Source organism: Oreochromis niloticus, linkage group LG3 (assembly GCF_001858045.2).
Source record: "Oreochromis niloticus isolate F11D_XX linkage group LG3, O_niloticus_UMD_NMBU, whole genome shotgun sequence".
Classification (NCBI taxonomy): domain Eukaryota; kingdom Metazoa; phylum Chordata; class Actinopteri; order Cichliformes; family Cichlidae; genus Oreochromis; species Oreochromis niloticus.
This window is the reverse complement of record NC_031967.2, coordinates 78,987,105-79,009,011: the sequence shown is the minus strand read 5'-3', so window position 1 is coordinate 79,009,011 and position 21,907 is coordinate 78,987,105. Positions and strand designations below refer to the sequence as shown.

The 21,907-nt window shown below is 40.2% G+C and overlaps 1 protein-coding gene across 1 annotated transcript in view; it reads right to left on the bottom strand.

The window, feature by feature from the left end:
* Positions 1–3,376, bottom strand: part of LOC109200545 (uncharacterized) — a 45,466-nt gene extending 42,090 nt beyond the window's left edge. Inside the window, exons 1-2 of the mRNA XM_025905355.1 lie at positions 3,018–3,376; positions 2,347–2,679 (exon numbers count right to left, since the gene is read on the bottom strand). Of these exons, the coding sequence (XP_025761140.1) occupies positions 2,347–2,679; positions 3,018–3,261 (577 nt within the window). The 5' untranslated portion in view covers positions 3,262–3,376. The remainder of the gene's footprint in view (positions 1–2,346; positions 2,680–3,017) is intronic.
* Positions 3,377–21,907: the final 18,531 nt, after the last annotated feature.

Below are 21,907 nucleotides of genomic sequence, written 5' to 3'. Positions count from 1 at the left end.
CGCTGCCCAAGTGAAAACCTGTAGTGATCCCATATGTGTCAGGAGTATCGGAGGAGTTGAGACACATTTTTTCTAAACACCGGGTCTCTGTGGCTTTCAAACCCCAAAACTTGCTGCGCCACAAATTGGTCCACCCCAAGGATCGGGTCCCCCGACACAAACATAGTAACATAGTGTACGCTGTTAAGTGCCAGGAGGATTGCCAGGATTTATACATCGGGGAAACCGAACAACCTCTGGCGAAGCGGATGGCACAACACAGAAGAGCTACCTCATCAGGCCAGGACTCTGCAGTCTATTTACACCTACAGGCCAATGGACACTCTTTCAATGATGAGGATGTACACATCCTGGACAGGGAAGAACGCTGGTTTGAGTGCGGAGTCAAGGAGGCCATTTATGTAAAAAGGGAAAGACCATCTCTGAATCGAGGAGGCAGCCTAAGGGTACATCTTTTGCTATCTTACAATGCTGTGATTGCAGCCATTCTCCAACTCTATGTGAATGGTACTCATGGCCATTGATCAGTGGTCTTTGACCAGTGGTTGTTGATCAATGGTCTTGAGAATTTGCATACTAATGATCAAGGATCAACCTCCCAGCCCATTGTTCATTCAGTGGTGCTAGTTTCCATGCAAATGTACTGTTTATAAGATTGGGGAAACCTGCAGTCAGCTGAGATTGAAGAAGTCACTTGGTTGAGAGATGAAATGTTTCTCCCACTGAAAACACTACATACAGATGAACAGGATCAACTTTTTGGGGTATGACAGTTCCAGCAGATTTATTATTATTTTTTATGTGATCTGTTGTGTCAGTGATTCCATTAATATAAAGACCATCTGCTTCCATTCATGTTGGAGACAGCGTCAACGCCGAGAGAGGCAATTTGATTGCAGCACTGTCACGGGTCTGGGTCTGATGATCCAGGGCTCTTGTGTTTTGGACTTGTTGATATTTCTGGGTTTGGGGTTTATCCTGGTCTGGCGGTCCTCATCATGCGCCCTGCCTGTGTGTCTGTATAAGGATACTCTGCTGTCGTATGTTTTTTCTCGGCTCCTCAAGGTCCCTTATTTCCCTGTGTATGTCTCGATGTGTGTGTGTATGTGTGTGTATCAGGAAGGCTGGCTTTCAAGCGTCATTAGGACAAAGAGAAGCCAGACACACGTGTTGCTCATCAAATGTCGCCAGCTGTACTGGCTGAACTTCAGTTGGTGCTGGATCGTTGAGTTCATGATGGGTTTGTTAGTGAGAACTTTGTGTGTGTGTTGTTTGCCAGTTGTATTGTACTGAGAACAGAGTATTGGGAACAGAGTTTGTCATGGGAGCGAAGCCACTGTACAGATTTGGATTTGGGGTTGTCATGATTCACGCCACAGAGATGAGCACTGTGTGGGATTCAGGGAGAAACAAGGTAAAAACTATGTTCTGACCTCTGACCTGTATCAGCAGCACTGACCTCTGACATGGAGCTGCACATTTTTCCTTGTCAGTATGTTTCCTTTCCTGTTGTAGATGGTACAAGTATAGATGGAGTTGTCGTCATCCGTGGGATATGTCAGGATCAGACTGAGGTCTCCAGGTTTCAGCAGAGATATGCTCTTCATCTCTGTTCGGTTTCTGTAAAACCGGTGCTGTTTTTCAGGCTGGTCAGAGCCGTTCTGATACACGTGGACCTTCCTGTTGTTTCTGTCCCTCCACTCCACTTTAGTGTGTTTTAGGAATTTACATATAGTTTTGCAGGGCAGCTTGACAGACGCCACCCCTGAATCCACCTCCACAGACAGACTGAGCCTCCACAGTGAGTCATGTCTCAGACACATCAGCACAGAAACCATGAAGATTATGAATATTTACAGTTTTGAGGGATAAACCTCTGAAATTCCTCTAACTAGAAATATATGTAAGAAATAAGATTTTCATTTTTTTTTGTAGTTTATTGCACTTTTTTAGAATTTATGTAGTTATTATAGACTTAATGCATACATATTATTAAAATTTGGGCTATAACGGTTGTATTGATGTATAGCAACTTGAAATGCTCCCAAAAATGGCACTACAGCATGTAAAAATATAAAGATCACTATGGCGGGCTTGGTTCTATGGTAGATCTTAAAGGGTTAACCACTGGTATTATGGGTAGTGCAGTAGGAAAGACACTTACCTGACATGTAATAGTGACGTAAATAATATAAAAGACCTCCAAAAATCACAAAGACAAACAGGAGAATCAGAAGATCTTTGAACCAGGATGGAAATGGTTCTGTGGGGAAACATAAAAAATGACTTCTAATCTCTAAACTGTGTCCACAGTATTGACCTTTGACCTTTATCTCCAGCACCTACTTTTGACCTGCAGCATGACTTTCTGTCTCAGGATGTCTTTGTCCCTGTAGATGTTGCAGATGTATCGTCCCGTGTCTTTGACTTTGGGGTATTTCAGGGTCAGACTGAGGTCTCCAGTTCTCAGCAGGTCTTCATTCATCTTTGTTCTATTTGTGTAAACTTCATCCTGAGTCATAAGGTCATCATTTCTGTTAGAATACTCATGGACTGTGATGAGTCCGAGGTCAGAGCGAGTCCACTCCACTGTGGTATTCTCAGGCAGGTTGGGTTTTGTTTTGCAGGGCAGGATGACAGACTCTGATCCTTCCCTCACCTTCACCTCCACCTGCTGGTCTGAGAGGACAAGAAACCAAAGTGTCGACCATAGAAGTGGCAGCAAAAGGCCTCTAAATGATTTACGTGTGGCCATGCATAAAATTTTAATTCATGTAATGTATGTACAGATGTGTGTGTGCTGAACCTCCCAGAGGTAAACACAAATAGATCTGCACATGCACAGAATGAATTTCTTTTGCTCCTCATATTTTGCTGTTTTCACAAAGGTCAAGTCTGCAAAAGTTCCTGTTGGGTTCATCAAGACCTTCAGAAACCGTTTAACAAATACTCTCACCTTTCTCTGTAGTACTGAATACAACATGTAATTACAGCAGGTGTTAGAATTTGATGCTGACCTTTGACCTGCAGCTGGATGTCTCTGAGTCTCCGTTCTTTTCCTCCAGCACTGATGGAGCAGGTGTAGTTGCCACTGTCAGTCTTTGTGGGTTTCCTCAGAGTGAGGCTGAAGTCTTTAATGATGAAAGCGTAACGATTCATTGATGTGCGTCTGCTGTAACGCTGGTTTTGTCCTGTAAGATCATCTCCTTCTTCTCGTCGTTGGTGTACAGATATGGGATCAAGGTCACTGCGAGTCCACATCACTGTTGAATTGTCCTCAAGTATAGAATCTGAGTACAGACATGACAGCAGGACAGACCTTTCCCCCTCATTCACCTCCACCACCACAGCCTGAGCAGGCTGGGAAACTGGAGGGACAGAGACGCGAGCACAAATCAAATTAATTCAATTCAATTCAATTCAATTCAATTTTATTTATATAGCGCCAAATCACAACAAAAGTCGCCTCAAGGCGCTTTATATTGTACAGTAGATAGCACAATAATAAATACAGAGAAAAACCCAACAATCATATGACCCCCTATGAGCAAGCACTTTGGCGACAGTGGGAAGGAAAACCTCCCTTTTAACAGGAAGAAACCTCCGGCAGAACCAGGCTCAGGGAGGGGCGGCCATCTGCTGCGACCGGTTGGGGTGAAAGAAGGAAAACAGGATGAAAGACATGCTGTGGAAGAGAGACAGAGATTAATAACAGATATGATTCGATGCAGAGAGGTCTATTAGCACATAGTGAGTGAGAAAGGTGACTGGAAGGGAAAAACTCAATGCATCATGGGAATCCCCGGCAGCCTACGTCTATTGCAGCATAACTAAGGGAGGACTCAGGGTCACCTGGTCCAGCCCTAACTATATGCTTTAGCAAAAAGGAAAGTTTTAAGCCTAATCTTGAAAGTAGAGATAGTGTCTGTCTCCCGAATCCAAACTGGAAGTTGGTTCCACAGAAGAGGGGCCTGAAAACTGAAGGCTCTGCCTCCCATTCTACTTTTAAATACTCTAGGAACAACAAGTAGGCCTGCAGTGCAAGAGCGAAGTGCTCTAATAGGGTGATATGGTACTACAAGGTCATTAAGATAAGATGGGGCCTGATTATTTAAGACCTTGTATGTGAGGAGCAGGATTTTGAATTCAATTCTGGATTTAACAGGAAGCCAATGAAGGGAAGCCAAAACAGGAGAAATATGCTCTCTCTTTCTAGTCCCTGTCAGTACCCTTGCTGCAGCATTTTGGATTAGCTGAAGGCTTTTCAGCGAGTTTTTAGGACATCCTGATAATAAAGAATTACAGTAGTCCAGCCTGGAAGTAATAAATGCATGAACTAGTTTTTCAGCATCACTCTGAGACAGGATATTTCTAATTTTAGAGATGTTGCGCAAATGGAAGAAAGCAGTCTTACATATTTGTTTAATATGTGCGTTGAAGGACATGTCCTGGTCAAAAATGACTCCAAGGTTTCTCACAGTGTTACTGGAGGCCAAGGTAATGCCATCCAGAGTAAGAATCTGCTTAGATACCATATTTCTAAGATTTTCAGGGCCGAGTACAATAACCTCAGTTTTATCTGAATTAAGAAGCAGAAAGTTAGCGGCCATCCAGGTCTTTATGTCTTTAAGACATTCCTGCAGTTTAACTAATTGGTCTGTGATACCTGGCTTCATGGATAGATAGAGCTGCGTGTCATCTGCATAGCAGTGAAAATTTATGCTATGTCTTCTAATGATGCTGCCTAAGGGAAGCATGTATAATGTAAATAGAATTGGTCCTAGCACTGAACCCTGTGGAACACCATAATTGACCTTAGTGTCTGAAGAGGACTCTCCATTTACATGTACAAATTGGAGTCTATTAGATAGATATGATACAAACCACTGTAGTGCAGTACCTGTAATACCTACAGCATGTTCTAATCGCTCTAATAGGATATTATGGTCAACAGTATCGAACGCAGCACTGAGGTCTAGCAGGACAAGCACAGAGATGAGTCCACTGTCAGAGGCCATAAGAAGATCATTTGTAACCTTCACTAAAGCTGTTTCTGTGCTGTGATGAGCTCTGAAACCTGACTGAAACTCTTCAAATAAGCCATTCCTCTGCAGATGATCAGTTAGCTGTTTGACAACTACTCTTTCAAGGATTTTTGATATGAAAGGAAGGTTGGAGATTGGCCTATAATTAGCTAAGACAGCTGGGTCTAGAGATGGCTTTTTAAGTAAAGGTTTAACTACAGCCACCTTGAAGGCCTGTGGTACATAGCCGATTATTAGAGATAGGTTGATCATATTTAAGATTGAAGCATTAATTAATGGCAGGACTTCTTTGAGCAGTTTTGTAGGAATGGGGTCTAAAAGACACGTTGATGGTTTGGAGGAATTCATTATTGAAGTTAACTCAGAAAGATCAATTGGAGAAAAAGAGTCTAACTTAACACCGATGGTACTAAAAGTAGCTGTAGATAATATTACATCTGTGGGATGATTATTGGTAATTTTTTCTCTAATGATAAAAATTTTATTTGTGAAGAAGTTCATGAAGTCATTACTAGTTAACGTTAAAGGGATTGTTGGCTCAGTAGAGCTCTGACTTTTTGTCAGCCTGGCTACAGTGCTGAAGAGAAACCTGGGGTTGTTCTTATTTTCTTCAATCAGTGACGAATAGTAAGATGTTCTGGCTTTGCGGAGGGCTTTCTTATAAAGCAGCAAACTATTTCTCCAGGCTAAATGATGATCCTCTAGATTTGTGACACGCCATTTCCTCTCCAGCTTACGAGTTATCTGCTTTAGGCTACGTGTTTGAGAATTATACCACGGAGTCAGGGACTTTGGATTTGAGGCCTTAGTTTTCACAGGAGCTACAGTATCCAGAGTCGTACGTAGTGAGGAGGTAAAATTATTAACAAGATAATCGACCTCTGTTGGAGTAGCGTTCAGATAGCTGCTCTGCTCTATGTTGGTACAGGGCATTGAAGATGATAACAGTGGGTGGATTATATTCTTAAACTTAGTTACAGCACTTTCAGAAAGACATCTACTTTGATAAAGTCTACTCTCCACTGCTGTGTAATCAATTATTGTAAATGTAAATGTTATCAGGAAATGATCAGACAGCAGAGGGTTTTCAGGAAACACTGTTAAATGTTCAGTTTCTATGCCATACGTTAAAACAAGATCTAGAGTGTGATTAAAGTGGTGGGTGGGTTCTTTTACATTTTGAGAGAAGCCAATTGAGTCTAATAACAGATTAAATGCCATGTTGAGGCTGTCATTTTTAGCATCTACATGGATGTTAAAATCACCCACAATAATTATTTTATCTGAGCTGAGCACTAAATCAGATAAAAAGTCTGAGAAATCAGAGAGAAACTCTGTGTAAGGCCCAGGTGGACGATAGATGATAACAAGTAAGACTGGTTTCTGAGTTTTACAGCTGGGGTGGACGAGGCTAAGCATCAGGCTTTCAAATGAATTAAAAGTCTGTCTTGGTCTTTCGTTAATTAATAGACTGGTGTGAAAAATTGCTGCCACACCGCCCCCTCGGCCTGTGCTTCGAGATTTCTGGTAGTTAGAATGACTCGGGGGTGTTGATTCATTTAAACTAACATACTCATCCTGCTGCAACCAGGTTTCTGTAAGGCAGAGTAAATCGATTTGTTGATCAATTATTAAGTCATGTACTAACAGAGACTTGGAGGAGAGAGACCTAATATTTAATAATCCACATTTCACTGTTTTACTCTTTGGTTCAGATGTGGATACTGTATTGTTCTTTCTTTGTGATTTTTTATGTTTAAGTTGTTTATTGCTGGTTTTTGGTTTGTTTTTTGTCTTTTTGGGAGCTGACACAGTCTCAATGGAGATGGGTTTTTGGGGGGGTAGCAGGAGGAGAGAAGCTGCAGAGAGGCGTGTAAGACTGCAACTCTGCTTCCTGGTCCCAACTCTGGATAGTCATATTTTGGGGGTTTTAATAAATTTGTCCATATTTCTAGAAATGAGAGCTGCTCCATCCAAAGTGGGATGGATGCCGTCTCTCCTAACAAGACCAGGTTTCCTCCAGAAGGTTTGCCAATGTTGTAGGTTTGACCCAGAGTTAAAAAATAACCAACATTAACTTCATGCATTCTCTGATCCTTGTCCAGAGCCTATTCAGCATGTTTGGAGTGTAGTTAGTGTGTAGTTTAGTGGATGGTTTTGTTTTGTGTGTCAGAACAGTAACGTGACTGCTGAACAGTGTTGGGCAAGTTACTTTGAAAAAGTAATTCAATTATAGTTACTAGTTACTTCTTCAAAAAAGTAACTGAGTTAGTAACTGAGTTACAATATTCTAAAAGTAATTACTTGAAAAGTAACTATTGCATTACTTTAAAAAAAAACAAAAAACGTTTAACCCTCTGGGGTCCAGGGTATAATTGGCCATTTTTAACTACTCTTGATTTTCCCTCCACATTTTCCCTTTAAAAACTATTTACTTTGCCTTGCTTAGTATCATTCTTTTCAGCACAACCTCATGTGTCTGAATTTACAGTCATGTTTTCATTTTGACATACTGTATTAACACAATTGATCTAAAATCAGATAAAAACCATAAAATCAGAGTAGAAAAAGTTACTTTTACTGTAACAACCATGAACGTCTTTAATGAATCATATTTCATAACTTTAAATGCAAATATAAATTGTCAATTTTAAAATCCTATGCACAAGTTTTGCAAACAACAAAGTTATTTGCAGCCGTTTACCTTTTACCCTTTTTTAAAATAACCATTTCAAACTATTTACAGAACAATCAGCTGTTCTTCAATAAGACCACACAAATTATTTGTGCCACTCCAAAAACATATTTTCTGTCCACTATAAAGGAGAACATCACAGCCTGATACCTGCAGGTCTGACAGCAGCAGGTGTATCACTGCTGTTTCTACCTGGAGACAGCAGTCGCCTCATTGTTCTGACACACAACACACAACTATCCACAACACTACACACTAACTACATAAGACAACACATTAACTACACACTCCAAACACGCTAAATGTCACAAATCTCTCACATCTCAAAACTCGTTCTAAAAAAACTTCCCATTTTTTTAGGTCACTCTAGATCAACCTAACAGACGATCTAGAGTGAGAGAGCTGCAATCGATGTGTCAGTGCTAGCGCTAACGTGGCGAAACTATTAGGAAGAACACGCGTATATATTGTTTATCATGACTCTGGTTTTACGTGGCCTATCAACACAATTTAAAAACTGGTATATGTCACCTTGTTGCTTTGTCTTTAAGTGGTCATGTGATTGGCTTGCCGTGACTACTTTATTCTTCCTCAGTCAAACAGCAGCACTCATGCGATTGTTTTGCCCCCTGAGCTCCAGGTGTTGTGCTAGACAGTGCTCGTGATTACCGTCCGCGGGAGCGCGCAGCTGCTTAAACCTGTAGCGTCCAGATTACTTACAGCTACTTCCTGCAGCTGATATAAGATGCGGTAAGCTGAACACAGCGTAAACCGTCTGTTTGTTGAAAAATAGAAACGGACCGCGTTTCCTTGTTAGTAACTGTAACGGCGTTGTAATGATAGGAATAGTAATTAGTTAGATTACTCGTTACTGAAAAAAGTAACGCCGTTAGTAACGCCGTTACTTGTAACGCCGTTATTCCCATCACTGCTGCTGAATGTTACAGTGTGTGAATGTGTGTGTGAATGGGTGAATGACTGGATATGTAAAGCGCTTTGGGGTCCTTAGGGACTAGAAAAGCGCTATATAAATACAGGCCATTTACCATTTACAGTTGCTGCCAAAAAGCCACCAAAAGCAGATTACAGTGTAAACACTATCCAGGTAGAAACAGGAGCGATACATCTCCTGCTGTCAGGCCTGCAGGTATCAGGCTGTGATGTGATTTTCTGTCTCATATGGAGAGGCACAACTAATCTGTGTGACTTCTCATTTGATGCAGAACACCTGATTGTTCTGTAAATAGTTTGAAATGTTTTTGTTGTTGTTTTTAAACTGCCTTGTCTGTGTAGTGGTTCATAAATTTGATTAGTTTTGAAGTTGTGCATCCCTGGTCCTTATATTTCATGTCATGCCTTTATCATTGTTTTATTTGTTGTTTTCACTGTTTGCTCTATAGAATATGCAATGGGATTGTAGAGGGAGATAAGTATTGTTTTGCCTGGGCTGGTTGTGCGTCGATCCATTTGTTATGCCTCAGGGCCCCAGTAGGTGGATTGGCGAGTCTCCTCCTTCACTCAGTACAGACGAGTGAGAGCGAGAGCTGCGTGTCTGTGCTATAAAGGTTGTGCTGATAAGAATAATACCAAACAAGGCAAGAGTTTTGAAATTTATCAAGTTTTAAAGATGAAATGTCGAGGTAAAATCAAAAGTAGTCAAAAATGGCAAATTATGCCCTACACGCCATAGGGTTAAACATTATTTTAAAGTAACACCATAGTTACCTTTCCTAGTACTTACTTATTACTTATTTATATAATATTGTAACTCAGTTACTAGCTCAGTTACTTTTTTAAAGAAGTAACTAGTTAACTAATTGTTAACTAGTTACTAATTGTTTTTTTAAAATGACTTGCCCAAAACTGCTTATCAGAGCCTTTTTGTTGCCTTTTTGTTTCTAATACACACAAACACTTTATGCTGCATATGTTTAAACCTTTCGACACAGACGTATGTCGGTTAGAAATGGCTGATACAGTTGGTAAAGCTAATGTGTAAAGGGTTACAGAGGTATTAAGTATAGCTGAAATATGTAGTTGAACCTCCCAACACTCGCAGTACAACTACAAACATCAGTAAAACAAACTGACCTTTTCATACAAACTAATCCATACATAGAAAAGGCCTGAAGTTCAGCCAATCACAGGACAGGGCGTGATCAGCTGAAAAAACTACAGGGATTTGAAGGTTCTAGGTGAGGCTGACAGAAAGTTGACCAACAGGTGTAAAACTATGAGGACACACAATGGTCTCCCAAAAGTCATCTTTGGCAGTCTGCCATGATGTCTGACTGCACACACTATATCTGAAACGTAAAACAAACACAGATAGCTGAACAAACTGAAGACTAAACATACTCTACAGCCAGTCATGTCAATGATCGCATTGAGGGGGTTCAGGTCTATGCAGAATAGCAGTGGGGACAGAGCATCTTCTGCTATGGGCTTGAAATTGGCCTCTAGTGTTGTGCGCCACATCCCTATTGAGTTCCTGATGAAGGCTCTTAGGATCCCATTGATTTTGTGTTTATTTCCAGGATCCATGTGTGGGGCATTGCGCCATAGACCTTTTTATAGTCAATCCAGGCAGTGCACAGGTTGGTCAGCCTGGTCTTGCAGTCTTGGCTGACTGCTCGGTCTACCAGTAACTGGTGTTTGCGCCTCTGGTATTCTTACCAATTCCTTTCTGTGTGACACTCATGAATTGAGTCGTGTGCCTGTTCATCTTAGCCGCTATGATGCCTGACAGGAGTTTTTTTCATGGCAGTCATGCTCTGGACTGGTCTCCTCCGATAAGGGCTCGGAACAACTCAGGGCTCAGTGGTTCAAGAAAAATACTAAAGATAAAAATCGAGAGTAATCACCAGGTGCTCTACCTAAACCAAACCAAAGTAGATTTACTTTACCATGCCACCTCTAGCTACCCATAAATAAGACTTCTGTGGGCGTTTTTCTTCTTTCGCTCCCTTTATTTTCACTCTCTACATTTTCAAGAATCCCATCAGAACCTCTCCTTCTGTTTTGTAATCATGGAGTCTGAATTAAATGAGTACATCACCACATACAGATATGCGTTAAGATCTGCGTATACCTACATGCCTCTCAGGTCCACTCAGACCTCATATAAATCTCTTCATCACATGGTGAACACACGGATGTCCACAGAGAATTTACATTTCAAATTTTAGAAGTATAACAGATCCACACTTGCTGCCCATGTGCACAGAGACTGTAATAAAGGTTTAATTTTACGTCTGCTCCAGATGATTCTTATCAGTGCCTTATTGATTCGAATACAGTGGTCCCTCGCTATAACATGGTTCACCTTTTGTGGCCTGTGCTCTGGTTGGAGGTGACTGCTGCAGCCTCAGCCTAACACACACAAAGCCCCACCTTCAACCTTTCCTACCCCTCTCACTCTCTTTGTTTGCATCTTCTATTCATTATTTGTAGTAAAAACAAAAACATGAACAAAGAACTTCTTCCACTACAGTATTCATTACAGCACTATGGCACTCAACAAACCCTCACACTGTCTCAATCCCTCTTTACAATTTCTGTTAGGAGGCCTGGGTCGTTGACCCAGGGTTTTTGAGTTTGTTATATTATTTATAATTTCTAGTCTTTGGTTTCTTTGAGTTCTGTCTTATGGTTTGTCTCTGTCGTCTCTAGTTGCTCTGTCTCCCCTGTCAGCTGTATCCCCTTGTCTAGTTCGCGTCTCTGTGTATCCTTAGTTGCTATATCCCCGTGTCCAGTCAGTCTGTGTCTGTAAGTTCAGTCTGTGTTGTGTTTCCTGTTTTACTTTGAAGGTCTCTGTCTTTTCTCAGTGTGTTCAGTTTACGCTTCTTTGTCTCGTTAGTCCTGATTTGCCCCAGCTGTGTTTCCCTCCTGTTGCCCATTCCCTGATTACTCCCTCTGCGTATTTAAGCCCTGTGTTTTCCTGTGCTCTCTGTCGCGTTCTACCGTTTACTTAGCTGTGTGTTCTGTTAGTCCTCTGGTTTAGGTTTATTTTGATTTTTTCCAGTCATGTTATGTTACCCCTTTTTGAGTTCAGTATTAAAGCTGTTTTGAGTTCACCTTTGGTCTCCGGAGTCTGCACCTTGGGTCCTATTCCTGTCTGCACACAGCCTACACTTAACAATTTCACTGAAAGAAGGCACGACGCTCATACAGACACAGGACAAGACGTGATCCGCTGACAAAGCTACAGGGATTAGAAGGTTGTAGGTGTGGCTGACAGTGGATCAACAGGTGTAAAGCTATGAGGACACACAACAGTCTCCCCTTTTCTTAGGAGTCAGTTTTGGCAGCCTGCCATGATGTCTGGCTGCACACACTAAATCTGAAATGTAAACAAACGCGGCTGAAAACTTAAGACTAAAACCTTTCAATATGTGACAGGCTGAACTACCCTGACAGCTTTTTCTTTATGTTTATTTTAATCAGTGATTTCTCCGCACACTTTAAGAAACCTCTGAGTCATTAAGAGTAATTACCTTAACTACATTCTGTATTCATTGGTTAACCACAATAATCCATGGGAATTAATTTAACGGTCATTTATCAAATCAGACAAAAATTAATCTATATTTTAATCTAGTCCCAGGCTAGTATAACTTGTTGTGCACCAAGGATTTTTTGAAATATGGCTGGATGAAAGATGAGCAGAAAAGCAGTTGTTATTGGATTTGTCGACCCCCATGACAGAATTAAAAACAAAAGATAATATAAGGAATGAGAGAACTAACAGCTGTTATTTTAATCAGCCTGTCTCAGTTCTTTTAACTCTAAGTATCATAAAGTAATGTGGTAACATCTGGACTGATGTGTTTACTGTCAGCATTTTAGTCGCTAGTTTAAAGGCTGTAGGTTGCAGTTTGCTCTGACACTGTATAAATGTAACAGGCCTCAGTGTTGGTTCTAATATAGGGCTGATATCGTCACTGAATTCTATAACTGATTCCTTTCTGATTCACAAAGTACCAATTCAATCCACGACTGGACTCAGTCAGAAATAGTATAATTCTGGTCATTTATCAGTAGATATCCATATTTTACATCTGTGTATAAAAACAAAGCTGACACTTGTGAGACTTCATCAGAGGCGTAAACATTACAGCAGATGTCTTTTTGTCAAAGTAGCTGAGGATAAAACACAGAAAAACATGAAGGAAATTGTCCTCGACTAACTTTTTACAGCAGATAACCTTTAAAATATTCTGCAGAACTAAAACAGAAGAAAACCATAAATATTACCTGATGCTGTTGATGTGAAGCAGTTCAAAGTTGTACAGGTTTGATTAGAGACACGGCTAAGCCTTTTGCGATCTTTTTCTGTTTACCTGCTCTTTAATGCTGTTGGTGTTTTTGCTGTTTGGTGGTTGTTGAAATAGTTTCGTCAGCTTTAACCTAAGATTCTGGTTTATATTTAAAAATCGATTCGGGATTTAAACAATCGATATCACTCTATTCAAACTGAAATCAATGTTTCAAACCCAGCCAGTCTGAGTTTTAAGCTTTATTTGTGAAGAGCACATTAGCTTACTAAAAATGGTAGATAGCTTGTACTGCTGGGGTGTAATACATTCATCAGTCTTCCATCAGTTGTCGGGGGACTGCTCCAGCTTCAGTCTTCACATATCCGTGCTTGTCAGAGTGTAAATCCCAACGCTGAATGGCCTTTGTACAAGCACACACTCTTCTTAGCTGGGCACAACTATAAGCACAAACAGCAGTGTAGAAAGATCCAGGCAGCCAGCCTGTGTCTGTCCAACCAATCAGATAGCTTCTCACATCAAGCAGCATGTGGTTAATTTGTATTGCTTTGAGATGGTCATGGTCGTAGGTCTGACCCAGTGTTTTGTGTTTGATTATTGGTCATTCATGGTTTTGGTTTTCTGAATGTTATATGTTCTTGCTTCCAGTTTGGGTTACTGTATTTTCCTTGTGTACCATGTGTAACATTCCTTCAGTCTGTTTCTCAGCCTCAAGTACTTGACCTTGTGAATTGTCTCAGGTTTTATTTTGATAGTCCCTGTCCTGCGTGCAGCGTGTCTGGTTTTGCTTCCCTTGTCTCATTAGCTGCGTTTCCCTCCTGTCTCCCATTCCCTGATTACTCTTGTGTGTATTTAAACCCTGTGTTTTCTTTGCTCTGTGTCGTGTCACACTGTCATATTGTTTCTAGTGTTCCACAGTTTAGTTTTCTGTTTGATTGTGTCAGGAATAAAGCTGAGGTTTTGAGTTTATATTTTGCATCCTGGAGTCTAGATTTGGGCCTTTTTTTAAATTGTTTTTAAAAAACATTTTTGAAAATCAGTTTTTGAATGTGGAATGCAAAAATGGTTTTTGAAATTAGGTTTTTATTGAAAGTTTAATTCTGCTTTTCTGAAATTCATAAATATTTATTTAGATGTTTTATTTTTGTTTAAAAATTAAATCAATAAATAATAAATGACATACATCTAGTATCCCACCTGACTTACATCCCAGCACCCAACTCACTATCCCTCTTTTGCCCCGTCTGTTTCAGCTTGTTCTTGTTGTGTGCCATGTCCTGTATAGGTTTTGCCCTGCTAAAATAAAATGAAAAAAAGAAGTCAGATGATACACGCAAACTAGTTAAATTACTGTATTAGAGACTTAAAGAGTTGGATGACCTCTAATCTTCTTCTTCGAAATTCAGATAAATTGAGTAAATTCTTGTACTTGTCCCTGCAAATATAATAAATGTGGTATCCAACCTGGCTCCAGTAACACTGTGAGGATTCTTGGGCTCATTCTTGACCAGCATATGTCCTTCAGCATGTACAGTACAGAAATCTGTAGGAGTGTCATATTTGTTATAACATGTGAGCATAGACACATGTTAGTTACCATAAACATGCATGTTTGCTGTGAAAGCTGCTCAGACACAAATGTTCTTAAACTCATATTCAACGACTGAAGTAAGGAAACTTTGTGGTAGTTTAACAGCTCCACGCTCCCCCTGCTGGAGACATCTGGTAATTATGTGTGCCTATGCCAAGAGGCACACATATTACTATTCGTCGGATTTATTATTATTATTATTATGTGTGCCTATGCCAAGAGGCACACATATTACTATTTCTCGGATTTATTATTATTATGTGTGCCTATGGAAAGAGGCACACATATTACTATTCGTCGGATTTATTATTATGTGTGCCTATGACAAGAGGCACACATATTACTATTCCTCGGATTTATTATTCTTCTTCTTATTATGTGTGCCTATGACAAGAGGCACACATATTACTATTCGTCGGATTTATTATTATTATTATTATGTGTGCCTATGACAAGAGGCACACATATTACTATTCGTCGGATTTATTATTCTTATTATTATGTGTGCCTATGGAAAGAGGCACACATATTACTATTCGTCGGATTTATTATTATTATGTGTGCCTATGACAAGAGGCACACATATTACTATTCCTCGGATTTATTATTATTATTATGTGTGCCTATGCCAAGAGGCACACATATTACTATTCCTCGGATTTATTATTATTATTATTATGTGTGCCTATGCCAAGAGGCACACATATTACTATTCGTCGGATTTATTATTCTTATTATTATTATTATTATTATTCTCCATCTTCCGCCTAAATTTCGGCACGTATCACGCCCCGCAGTTTTGAGAAAAGCTTCATATATGTTACCTCATTTTGTGCGGCTGGATCTGGAATGGTGTGCTATGACTTTTGGTGTTTATGACTATTATAGTTTTTTAAATATTAATATTTTAGTGAAAATTTTCCCGCGCTCCTCTGCCAAACAGTTTTGACAATAGGGGTACATATGTTACATCATTTTGTGCGGCTGGAGCTGGGCTAGTATGGTGTGACTTTTGGTGTTTATAACTTTTATAGTTTTTGAAATATTTAGATTTTAGTGCAAATTTAGGCCAATTTCTAGGCTCCTGAGAAAGATTCTGCTTTTGGCACCATAGAAACAGACTTCATTTGTGGTGTGTTGGCTCTCTCTAGTGGTATACCGGGAGTAGTACGGCCTAAAGAGTGCCATGCTTGGTGAAAACTACATATCCCACAATTCATAGCATGCCTCTACCGAGTCAAACAATGGCGGACACCACTTCGTTTTATATGTCTTTTATTCGTGTTTCTAGGTCACAAAATACACTTTTAAGATATTTTCAGGCGAGAATGTAGGTGTGTAAACTTCAAATATCTGCTCGTTTTATCAAGACATCCCATATTAGGGACAATTCTCTTAAGTGTTGCTGATAGCCGGCTAGCTAGCTAGCGCCGCTAGCTTAGCTAGCTAGCGCCCCTTCGTGAAAAACCACCCAGGCTTGGCTGATAGTGAGGTGGCTAAAATTTGTTTAATCGCCTGATCGCTCGGCAAGGGTCTGTGTCTTAGCTGGACTTATTTTTCGTTTATATGGGCCGATGATGCTGGTCGATGTGGAAAAAATAACTGAGTTGTTTGGTGGTGGAGCTACAACAGAGGGCAGCTATCCACCGGTGTGTGACAGAAAGGACATGCCGCGAACGAGACATACAAGGCGGTGAGGCTACCGCCGATCGTCTGGTGTTTGCTAACGCGGAGGTCAATCGTGGATCAGGGAAAGCGAAGGCAGGAGCGTGAGGTGAACTGAATTTCAGGTAAGAAGTTATGACCTGCACTCTATTTGGGTCAGATATAAACCGAGTTTAGGTGTAGTTTATTTAGCAACAGTTCTCTTACGTGTTGCTGATAGCCGGCTGGCTAGCTAGCTAGCGCCGCTAGCTTAGCTAGCTAGCGCGGCTAGCGACCCTTCGTGAAAAACCACCCAGGCTTGGCTGATAGTGAGGTGGCTAAAATTTGTTTAATCGCCCGATCGCTCGGCAAGGGTCTGTGTCTTAGCTGGACTTATTTTTCGTTTATATGGGCCGATGATGCTGGTCGATGTGGAAAAAATAACTGAGTTGTTTGGTGGTGGAGCTACAACAGAGGGCAGCTATCCACCGGTGTGTGACAGAAAGGACATGCCGCCAACGAGACATATGAGGCCGGGCAGGCGATTGCTAACGCGGTGGTCAATCATGGATCAGGGAAAGCGAAGGCAGGAGCGTGAGGTGAACTGAATTTCAGGTAAGAAGTTATGAACTGCACTCTATTTGGGTCAGATATAAACCGAGTTTAGGTGTAGTTTATTTTCGTTGTGCTGACTTTTTACAATCGTACTGCGTGCTAGCTAGCACGACGGGAGTTTATATACAGCTGTGTGCGCGCTAAGTTACTGACGTTGGACTTTATTTTATTCATAATGGTTAGTTCGTAGAGTTGCCGTACAAACGGAATCGTGCCACATTCAGAGAAAATATTACGATTTATTCTGTCGTTACGAAGCCTCCCCTGTCATTCTCTCGCCTGTTGAAACTTCAGTCATGAAACTGATCAATGATCGGCTTTTCTCTCTTGTTTGTTTATCGCGCTAAACAACAGCAGCACGTTTAAGCTTGATCAGCTGTTGTTAGAATTCATTTGCTTTTAATTTCTAGTATCAGCTGATGTTTGCTGCAGCCACAGCTGTAAAAACGGCTGTTCCAAACCAGATATCCTTACTGAATCATCAGAGCTGAACAGGTGATGGAGAAACAGGTTTACCCTTAGGTGACATGAATGAGTTGAAGGGAAGTTATGAACTGTTTCTGAGAGACAAACACCAAGCTCATTTTTTTGTGTAGCTGACAGCTGGTAACTGTGCAGGGGCGGATCTAGCAAAGCTTTTGCCAGGGGGCCAGGTAGGGCATTAACAGAGAAAGGTGGACATAAAGATATACTTTTCTTTCTTACTCTCATATAAAATATTTAGCTTTTATTAAATAGTTATCTGAATCTCACAACCAAAGTTTGTATAATAATACACAAGATTGGCTGTAGACCATTGTTCATAATTCAGAACACTGTGTAGAAATAACAAAAAACAAAAAGTGAATGCATGTGTGAAAAGTGGTCTATAATGTAATGCTTCAAAGCGTGTTCATGCAAACATTGTCGGGTCTGCCGTGGTACAATGGGACTTCTGCTCATGAACCTGTGTGCACAGCGTCTGCAAATCGGCGCTGTACGAAGTAACTTCATCTTTACACAAAACTGTAAGCTGTCATCTGTGAAGCGTGAGCGGTGTTTGTTTTTACCATAGTTCATGGTGGAGAATGGCTGCTCTTCTGAGTTTTGCTGTCTGTAGCCGTATGAATGGCAACTACAGTGATTAGCAGCGGCATAGGCACACATAAAATTTCTTCTGAAATTTTCGCTTTCTAGTTATTATGTGTGCCTATGACAAGAGGCACACATATTACTATTCGTCGGATTTATTGTGTGGATGCTGGAGGCATCCACACTATTGAGTTCCTGTTTCTCTTTATTCTTTATACTTTATTGTGTGGATGCTGGAGGCATCCACACTATTGAGTTCCTGTTTCTCTTTATTCTTTATACTTTATTATTATTATTGTGTGGATGCTTTATGCATCCACACTATTGAGTTCCTGTTTCTCTTTATTGTGTGGATGCTTTAAGGCATCCACACTATTGTTTTCCTGTTTCTCTTTCTTCTTTATTATTATTCCAGTTGCCACTTTTTGTACGTTTTTTGGCACTTAACTACTTCCACAATTTTCAGCCGATTTTCACCGTTCAAATTTTAAACTATTCTGCTATTTCTGCTAATGGGTGCTATGACTTTTGGTATTTTTTACTGTTATACTTTTTAAAATATTAAGCTTTTTTCCTTTAATTTGTCCCATTGAAATGAATGGGAAACTTCTGCAATTCTGCTAAAACTTGCTTGTTTTTGAAACTTAACTACTTTTTCCTACTTTCACGTAGAACAACCATTCAAACTTTAAAATGTTCACAAATTATTGGGCTATTCATGTCTGATTCAGCTTTTTCATATCTGTTACCGTTTTCATCTTATCCCTCTTAAAGTTTTGAGTTGCAAAATTGTGATTTTTCAGAAAATACATGTGTTGTTATGGTTGCTATGCACTTGGCTTCCAGTGTGCCACTGTAGGTTTCGCAGTCTTCTCTTCATGTCCGAACAACTTCTTGCTACTTGCTCAATTTTCACTCAACTTCCACAAATTATAGATCAAAACGTAGGTATTTTTGCTGGCTTTCAGAAAATGTCACCATCATTGTTGTGAGATTTATAGAATTTTGGCAAATCTCCTCAGACCAACACAAAGTCTGAAAACTCTCCATAGAAAGTCAATGGAGAGTTTGTTCAAAATCATCGCTTGATTTCTGTAATGAGAGGCATATTCGAATCGTCATATCTCCTTAACGAAGCGAAGTTAAAACATGAGGCTTGTCCCCGTATATCTTCAGACACTCCTGACGCTCACAATTCAAGAATTTTTTTCTCACCTATTACCGTTCTGAAATGAGTTAGACTTGTTTGAGGGTAGGAAATTCGTCCCTCGCTCAGATTTCTTCAGATTTCAAACTCTGGAAATGAACAACTTTTTTCTCTTGTCATATCTTTTTTTTGGATTTCCACAGAGACCTGAAAATTTCCATGACTGTTCACCAAAGCCTGCTGTCTCTTATGGTGAAAGAATGATATCGATACTCCAAATATATTTAGAGTTAGAAAGCATTGTTTGAGGGCAGGTCAAGACAGTTTTTGCTTTGCCTCTACCCAGTTATGGTGCATTACAAGTCAAATATCTTTAATAATTCATATTTTAATGATAAATTGTCAACACTTGAAGATTCCCCCATCTCTTCTGAACAAAACGGTGTAAGAATGACCATTCTAGCCCCTACGGTTAGGAAATTATGGTCATTTGTTTGAGGGGAGTCCTCACTATGAGAAATAGACTGCAAAAATCCTGTGTCTCTCTGTGCTGCGTGCACCTGTTTTGGCGGGAAAAAGTACACAGGCTCTCTGATTGGTGGATTCAAATTCAACAGCTCCCAAGCTGCTTGACTGAGCTAGAAACTTGCTTCTCTCTCCCTGTGTGTGTGTGTGTGTGTGTGTGTGTGTGTGTGTGTGTGTGTGTGTGTGTGTGTGTGTGTTGAATCATTGTAAGATTCAAATTCAATATATTTAGACTGGTTGACTGAATTGGATCTTGTGTGTATGTCTCTCTGTGCATGTGTGTTTCCATATGTGTCCATATTTGTGATTGTGTGGCTGTAATAGTTTTTTTTATATTTGAGGGACCCTTAGCATGTTCAGCATTTTTTCAGCTGTCCATTTTGCTTTTCCAATTTTTCTGTTTAAGTTATTACTATTGTCATACTATTTCTGCTATTTTATAAGATTTGTGCTAAATATAGTATTTCTGCCAAATATAGTATTTCTGATTAATTATAGTTTTTCTACCAGATCATAGGATTTTTATAGGATATTTATATTGCTTAATATAGTACTTCTGCTTATTATAGGATTTGTGCTTAATATAGTATTTCTGCTAAATGTAGTATTTATGCTTAATCATACTATTTCTATATATTTCTGCCAGCTCCCCAGGCAGCCAATCCTCTGTGAGGACTGAGACATTCAAATTTACTTATCAGGGCCTGCACGGCTTCCCAGCCAGCCAATCATATCTGAGGTCTGCCCATTCTTCTCTCGTCATATCTCAGCGACGGATGTACAAAGAGCAATGAAAATCGCAGTCAAAGTACACCAAAGTCCGCTGATTCACCCAGTACAAGAATTATGCTTCTAGTCCACCTAGTTTTTGAGTTACACAATGTTTTGTAACCCCAAAAACTGTTCACCAAAGCTTGCTGTCTCTTACGGTGAAAGAATGATATCGATGCTCCAAACAGATTTAGAGTTAGAAAGCGTCGTTCGAGGGCAAGTCAGGGCAGTTTTCGCGTCGCCTCTACTCAGTTATGGTGCATTAGAAGTCAAATATCTTCGATAATTCATATTTTAATGATAAATTGTCAACACTGTAAGATTCCCCCATCTCTTCTGAACAAAACGGTGTAAGAATGACCGTTCTAGCCCCTACGGTTAGGAAATTATAGCCATTTGTTTGAGGGGAATCCTATGGAGGACCACAAGAGCCACGCGCATCGAAATAAAAATCTCTGTGCTTTAATAATGAATTGTAGAATAAATTCTGCAATTGTAAATTCATTTTTGAATTCCAATTTAATAAACTGCATTTCAAAATCCTTTTTCCAATTGCATTTCAAAATCCTTTTTCCAATTGCACTTTAATAAACTGCATTTTAAAATCCTTTTTTCAGTTGCACTTTAATAAACTGCAGTTCAAAATCCTTTTTCCACTTGCAATTTAATAAACTGCAGTTCAAAATCCTTTTTCCACCTGCAATTTAATAAACTGCAGTTCAAAATCCTTTTTCCACTTGCAATTTAATAAACTGCAGTTCAAAATCCTTTTTCCACTTGCAATTTAATAAACTGCAGGTCAAAATCCTTTTTCCACCTGCAATTTAATAAACTGCTGTTCAAAATCCTTTTTCCACTTGCAATTTAATAAACTGCAGTTCAAAATCCATTTCCCTTTCCTGTTCGCTCCGGGATTAGCTGCTGGATTAGCTCCTGGATTAGCTCTTCGATTAACAACTTGCTGGAGGCTATTCAAATTAGCCACACCGTGGGATGTAAGGAGCTCTCTGATTGGTTGGTCAGACACAGGCTGTCTGCCAGGCTGGATTTTTCTAGCTCATAGCTTCTCCCTGCTACAAAGCGTGTGTGCTTGTACAAAGGCCGTTCAGCGTCGGGATTTACACTCGGCTCGACACGGATATGTGAAGAATGAAGGGACCCTGCAGCGAAACGGAGAGCCAACCTCTGACTGAGTGCCCGTTTACTCAGTCTGACCACCTGTTGAAGGTAAGGTGCTAACGTGGCTAACGCTAGCATCACCGCACGTAGCCCCGTTATTTTAAGATCATCTTAGCTAATGAAAGTTTTACATCGCAGCTGTACGAGCTCGCTACGTGTTTTGTAAGCTGCTGTGCTCTTCACAAATAAAGCTGGAAGCAGCTCAGACTGTTAGAACCAGCACTGAGGCCCGTTACATTTATACAGTGTTAGAGCAATGGCTCCAACCTACAGCCTTTAAAATAGCGATTACAATGCTGACAGTAAACTCGTCAGTCCAGATGTTACCACATTACTCTATGGTACTTG